Consider the following 7,207-nt stretch of genomic DNA (forward strand, 5'->3'; position numbering starts at 1 on the left):
GCTGCTGAGATTAAGAACTTTCTGCAATTGCTTTTATGATAATAGCAACAACAATGCTTGTAATAGCAATAATAATAATAATAATAATAATAATAATTATAATAAAAGTAATGAAGATGATAATGAAAATACCTGTTCTAGAGGATGAATTTACAAACTAATGATTTAAAATTTAGCCCTATATCCAGACAAGCCCTCTTTTGTGGATTAGAAAAAATAACTAGGATAAAACTTCCTTAATTTGTTAGAAGAATCATTACTGTAAACGCTTGCCAAAAAGAGTGGATAATGACTGGATTGTTATGTGTGAAATTATTCTGCATTTCATTCTGCCTCAGTTGATTTAAATGTTAGAGCAGGAGAACTCTGCACGCAAGTGCTGTTGCTTGAGTGATGGGGGAGGCTAAACGTGAGTGAGCAGAGCTACCCCCCTTTGAAGAGTGTGACTCACACAGGCCGTCGTGACTACCTCCACTGACAGGCTGGAGTGCCAAAGTGGGTGGCTGTCACGCAGCTATGCTGATAGTGGTTAATCCCCTGTTAATTCCCTGTGGATTTCTCCCCTCTTCTTTCTTTCTCTCTCTCTCTTTTTCTCTCTATCACTCTCTCCCTCCCTCACTCTCTCAGGTGGGGAAGCACGACGAGGCCTGGATGATCCTTAAACAGATCCACGACACCAATATGCGAGCGCGTGGACAACCCGAGAAAGTCTTCACTGTGAGTCTGCCTCGCGCGTTAGCACGCACACACACACACACACACACACACACCCCGAAATTCTAAGCGGTTTAGCTTGTCGACACGTTTTAATATGCTGAGAATCGCAGATGATTGTCTGTCTCCCCCCACGTTTCTGTTAGCTTTAAGAAATGTTTTGTGTCACTCACAAAAAAAGCATTGGCCCCAGCATCAAAGTGCAGTCACACCACTAAGCTAGCTGAATACAAAATCAGGTACAGTACTGTATATTGTAAAATGCACCAGTCTTCATATGATGTTAACAATGTGATCTTTTAAGATCATATGCTTAAACAGTGTTGATCATCTGAAATGCAAGTAGCCAAAAGAAGAAATGTACCTTTCATAAAGATAAGTCTAGTAATTGTTTTGAGTTGGCTACAATTTGGTGGTGTTCTGTGTTGCAGGTTAATAGGATCAAAATCCCTAAACAGTTAGATGAGTTTGTGGAGATGGAGTCTGAATCAGCAAATGCTGTATCTAAAGCCATCTTCAGAATGAAGACTGAACTTTATGGGGTAAGTGCCATTTGTACATTATTTCACACACATTTAGCACAAATAAACTATCGATGCAGACATCCATAAGAATCTATTATTAGAACTCAAATAATGAGATGGATAAACGTAGACGTTGGCATAGCAATACTGTCACTGTGCTTAGTGATAGTACTTTATATGCCCACGCTTTGTCATGCATATTTGATTGAGGAAATGTTGTTTGTTGCAGATCTGGGTGAACTTCCAGAAGTGTTTCAACTATCCAGTGAAGGACAACACAGTGAAACTGGCCATTGTCTGGTTTACTCTGTCTTTTGGGTGAGGAAGCCATTTTCTACTTCTGTGCATTTATTACATACATGATGACTGTTTAAGACAGTCCTGTAGATAAAAATGATAAGTGTGATATTTCAGGCAGAAATCAGAAGCATTTAGCCATTATTCAATGTCTAGTGCCATCAGACATTGATCTGTGCATATTGATTGAGTACCCTTCTATACATACTGTAGTAGGGTTTGTAAAGTCTTTCAGCTCACTCTAAAATTGAAGCTGAGACTGAGGCAGGCATCTTCAATGATTTTCTCCAGACAAATCAACCTCAGCCACTAGAAATAGCCTTCAAAAATGGCACATTCCTCTCATTGATTTACACACAGAGAAAGAAAAAAATGCTACTCAGTTTTGTGTGATAGAACATACCCTTCATATTGATGTAAATCTAGGAATGAACTTCTATGCATGCGATCTTGTGTCATCAGGTACTACGGTTTGTCTGTCTGGTTCCCTGATGTCATCAAGCATCTGCAGGCAGACGATTATGCATCCAAAGTGAAGATCCACACCAACGAGCACATCGAGGATTTCACCTTCAACTTCACTCTGGAGAACCAGATTCACTCCAACGGCTTATTTGTTCGTGACAGGTAGAGCTAAAAGGCTTCTGTAAATCGCTACAAAATGCATTAGTTAGAACTTGTGCTGTGCTGCTGTCTTGAAGACTTGTGTACTTGTATAGTCAAGTTGAATCATGACTAGAAACAGTTTTTAACAATCACTCAAAATACTTCTTTCATGTTATATTACCTTTGCAGTTTTGTGAATATGAAAATGAGGTCTGTCACGTTCATTGACTCCACGTTTCGTGAGTGCCACTTTGAGGACATCTCTTCTGTGGGCTCCTTCTTCCGAAACTGTACCTTCATTGGAACTTTCTTCTACAATACAGGTGAGCTTGACACAGTTTACCATAAATTATACAGTCGGCGACAGTCTTTTTTACCTTTCAGAATATTTACCTTCAAAATTACCTGAGGAGTTGAATACTCCCAATGACAAACTGCTGAACATCTGTTGCTGTTGGACCAAAGCTTCTGAGTTTACCTCCATGAAGCACACATCCCATGTGAATAAAAGCTGACTACGGTGTCTGACACCTGTTACCTGATACCTGGCAGCTATTTTTGCTGATTTGTGCCTCAGTGTTGTGCTAGTTTCATTTCTGAAATGTGAAAAGTCATTTAAATTGTACACAGGACAGGATTATAAATCTCTTATGCTTCAAGTTGGGGGTTTCCCCACTATGGCTAATCCTCCGAGTGTCTTTTTCAAATAATCGTACAACTATTGTACTAGACTATGCATTATAGCACGTCAGGGTACACGTACACCACAACTGATACTGGATTAAGCGTAACAAAAGCAACAGCAAAGAGATGCCATTGTGAGCAGTGAGCACTTCCCTGAGGTTTCCTTGTAATATGCTCACAACTCCAGAAGCCTCAGGACTGAACTTCAGCTGCCCAGACCCACCTCCCTTTTTGAGATTTACATGAGATGTATAGCATTACAGCAACATCAATCAAAACGGTTATCTTTCTGTCATCTAAACGTTTTGTATGTAACAGTCATAAAAAATGGTTTATTGTTAGAAATCCACTGAAGTACATAGTCAATGATGATAATGATGATATCGGTTGATTCATTTTAGGTGTGCTGCCAGCTTTATACAGCTCTTTAGTCTCAGACTGAGACAAGAGCACTTTACCAGGCTTAGACCAAGATGCTAAATAAGATCCAGTCCCTGGAGAAAAATATACTAATATTAGTTTTACAGCAATAAACAGTAATGTATTATGATGCTCCTGAAAATTCACAGACCATCAGAAATAGCCCTTCTGAAGCCATGGTGGGTAACCATTGCTGTTTTAATAATGAAGTTGACTCCCTAATTAGCTACATCATTCCTACAGTATGTGTAGGATGTACTGTAGGTTGGACCAGGCTGTACAGTGGCAGGCAGGAAGTTCTGATTAGTATTCATAAGGATATTCATAGATGATTTTCAATATTTTTCTCATTATTTTAAATGCAGACTGTGACTCCATTACCTCTGGTTTAGTTCCTGGTGTTATTAGACTATAATTCTGAGCATTACCTTCGCGTAGATGGCTGGTCATTTACTGAGGTAATTTTATGCTACCAAGAGAAGCACAGAGCTCAGAAAGTCTAGCATAAACCATTATTGTCTGGTCTTAGAAAGAAATTACTCTAAATGATGAGCTTTTAAAGGCAAAATTGCCGTTCTTTAATTGCATGTGTTTGTTGTTTGTCTTTTTGCAGACATTGATGACTCCAAGCTCATCGGGGGAACGGAGGTTATCAACAGCACATTCATTCACAACAAGACAGGCTGTCAAATGACATTTGACGATGACTACAGCGCCTACTGGGTTTACTTTGTCAACTTCCTGGGCACCCTTGCTGTGTTGCCAGGCAACATAGTATCTGCTCTTCTCATGGATAAAATAGGCCGCTTGTCTATGTTAGGTACGAATATTGTTTTGCCTGCCTACAGTAGACTGAAAATCTGAAAATAAGAATTTCTGTAAATGTCTGTTTCTCTAAATTTCATGTTTTCACATGGCAATGTGATACAGCCAATCTTTATTAATTGTTTTATTACTGGGGAAGACTTAGTAGATATGACATAGGAGATAGTATAAAAGTAGTATCCAAAACATGTTGTCATATACAGTATATATTTTTTGATTACATGTCAAGTGCAATATTTACACAGTGTTGTTGCTGTTTGTGTTGCACTGACAGGTTTCTCCATGGTCCTGTCTGGGATCAGCTGCTTCTTCCTGTGGTTCGGCACCAGTGAGTCCATGATGATTGGCATGCTCTGCCTCTACAACGGCTTGAGCATATCTGCCTGGAACTCCCTGGATGTGGTCACCGTCGAGCTCTACCCCACAGACAGGAGGTACGCTAGTGGGCTAGTAGACACTCCTTCATGGTGTAGTCTTGTCTTTCCGTAGTCCATTTGTCCGAGTCTTTATGTCATTTCCCCTTCTGTGTGGGTGGTACAGTTCGTTCTCTACTGCTGGTAATACAGGTGCACACACACCCACTCAGGCAGATAAACAAATAAATTACTGTGTTTATTGTGTTGGGATGTTGTGATTACATTAGGCCCGTCTCTTGCTGTCTCTATCTCTCTCTCTCTTTCTCTCTCTCACACACACACACATGCACATGCACACACCCACACATGCCACATGCACACGCATACGTATACGTATACGCACACGCACACGCACACGCACACGCACACGCACACGCACACGCACACACACACATTTTCTTTACCAAATCGATTCATTTGACCTCTTTGCCTGGTTTTATTGCTTCTTTGTTTCACATCTGAATTCCCTAATCTTGCATTTCCAGGTCTCTGATATATGAGAAATGAAACTATAACTTATCTGTCTGTCTGTCTCCATCTCCCCCTCTCTCTCTCTCTCTCTCTCTCTCATTCTCGCTCTCTCTACCCCATCTCCCCCTCTCTCTCGCTCTCACTCTCACTCTCTCTACCCCATCTCCCCCTCTCTCTCACTCTCTCTACCCCATCTCCCCCTCTCTCTCACTCTCTCTACCCTATCTCCCCCTCTCTCACCCGCTCTCTCGTACTCGCTCTCTCTACCCCATCTCCCCCTCTCTCTCGCTCTCGCTCTCTCTGCCCCATCTCCCCCTCTCTCTCGCTCTCGCTCTCTCTACCCCATCTCCCCCTCTCTCTCGCTCTCGCTCTCTCTGCCCCATCTCTCCCTCTCTCTCGCTCTCTCTACCCCATCTCCCCCTCTCTCTCGCTCTCGCTCTCTCTGCCCCATCTCCCCCTCTCTCTCACTCTCTCTACCCCATCTCCCCCCCTCTCTCGCTCTCTCTACCCCATCTCTCCCTCTCTCTCTCTCTCTCTTCTCAGATGCACTGGCTTTGGTTTCTGTAACGCCCTGTGCAAGCTGGCGGCGGTGATGGGGAACCTGATCTTCGGCTCTCTGGTGGGCATCACCAAGGCCATCCCCATCCTGCTGGCGTCCTCCGTGCTGGTAGGCGGAGGGCTGGTGGGCCTTCGGCTGCCCGACACGAGGAGCAACGTGCTCATGTAACCCCCCCCCCCTCCTCCTCCTCTCCCCCCCCCCCAAGTCCTTAAAAAACGAAACACCACACCGGGAGACGTGTGGCACCGGGCAAAAGGCTTAACCCAGCTAACGTATGCAGACTACCCACATCCACTGTATGTCATACCTCACAACTTGCTCTGTTGTTGAAATCGGTCAGATACATTTGGTCAGATCTCCCTGATGTTTATATTGAAGGGAAGTCATTATTAAGTGTACATTCATGAGAGTTTTACATGATACTCAATAGTAATGTGTACCCACCAGGGCAGCTGGCATTCTCCTTTACCCTATAGCTACACACACACATGCTATTACATATGATAGCGTCATAAAAATAGCTTGGATGAGAATCGATCTAGTCTGGCAAAGCCTACAGTTTACTAGTAAAACTTTCTCCTCCCGATTATGTAACCCTGTGTCTAAAGCGCGTGTCGGGCTCCTGATATAGCCGTAGTGGGCAGTGAGTGTCCGCGGCGCTGTGAATGGGGGTGAGTAATGATGTGGCGGCCGCTCCTGGTGGTGCTGCTTGTGCAAAAACAAGCGGTAATGAGCACCTGGAGCCTGCCGCGTGTGGGCCGTACTGGGCCTCGGCCAGCCCTGCAGAGAGGCCAGGTGAACAGATGAGGACAGAGAGGGAGGAGGAGAGAGAGATGTGGGGGAGAGGAGGAGGGGGTGGGGGGGTCGTGTATGGAGCTGCTGTGACACAGCTGGCAGAACAGAAGAGAGGAGAAAGCGTCTGATTTGGGTTGGGGTTGGGGTGTGGGTGAGGATGGGCTGTGCCAATCACGATTTTACATGCCACTTAAACTTCTCACCTGCCATGCTGTTAGTGTTCTACATAAACATGTATTACGTTCAATGAGATTGACGTTGAGAGAATGGAGGGGTTATGGAAAATTAGCTGCTCTGTGTTGTCAGAAAAAATAACTGTAATTTGTGCTTCTCCTAATTGATTCTATGTTTTATGATATGGTGGTTGTACAGCTTGAAAATGGATTTCTTTATGGGTGCAGCTGCAAAGTCTCTCAACCGGTTTTCATGTCGTGGGCAACTATTTCACACCATTGCGAACTAGAGTACTTAAAATTAGAAACAAAACAATGGTTTGATGTGGGTCTATAAAAGTTTGCATAAATGCATTAGTGGAATCTGCATTGGTAGCATTGAGAAAGCCTTTTGCCCAGGTGACCTCTTTATGAATAAAAAGGCCATATGAGGTAATTGTGGGTGTTGTCATAATATATGTACATATCAAATGTAGCGCTAAGCTAAAAATTTATACTTTGTTGGCAGCCACATTTCTAAGCAAAAGAGAAACATGCCCAGCTCTTTATTTTTGCTAAAAAATGTACTGGCTACGTGTTCCGGATTTGTGTTGGACTGTTTGTGTTGTGTGCAGGCTCTGTGGCAACCTGTTTTTGTTTTTGTCGCTTCTATGCCTGTTTGAAATAATTTGTTGAGGCAGTGACTGTACATACTCACGTCATGCTGCTTCCTCTGTGAAACAC

General features: G+C 43.2%; 1 protein-coding gene across 1 annotated transcript in view; it reads left to right on the plus strand.

Annotated features, from left to right (window-relative positions):
• sv2ca (synaptic vesicle glycoprotein 2Ca) overlaps positions 1 to 5,969 on the plus strand; it is a 30,443-nt gene extending 24,474 nt beyond the window's left edge. Inside the window, exons 5-12 of the mRNA XM_062544060.1 lie at positions 628 to 717; positions 1,146 to 1,256; positions 1,468 to 1,556; positions 1,998 to 2,162; positions 2,331 to 2,464; positions 3,859 to 4,065; positions 4,345 to 4,504; positions 5,501 to 5,969. Coding sequence (XP_062400044.1) covers positions 628 to 717; positions 1,146 to 1,256; positions 1,468 to 1,556; positions 1,998 to 2,162; positions 2,331 to 2,464; positions 3,859 to 4,065; positions 4,345 to 4,504; positions 5,501 to 5,684 — 1,140 coding nt within the window. The 3' untranslated portion in view covers positions 5,685 to 5,969. The remainder of the gene's footprint in view (positions 1 to 627; positions 718 to 1,145; positions 1,257 to 1,467; positions 1,557 to 1,997; positions 2,163 to 2,330; positions 2,465 to 3,858; positions 4,066 to 4,344; positions 4,505 to 5,500) is intronic.
• Positions 5,970 to 7,207: the final 1,238 nt, after the last annotated feature.

Source organism: Sardina pilchardus, chromosome 8 (genome assembly GCF_963854185.1).
Source record: "Sardina pilchardus chromosome 8, fSarPil1.1, whole genome shotgun sequence".
Taxonomy (NCBI): Eukaryota; Metazoa; Chordata; class Actinopteri; order Clupeiformes; family Clupeidae; genus Sardina; species Sardina pilchardus.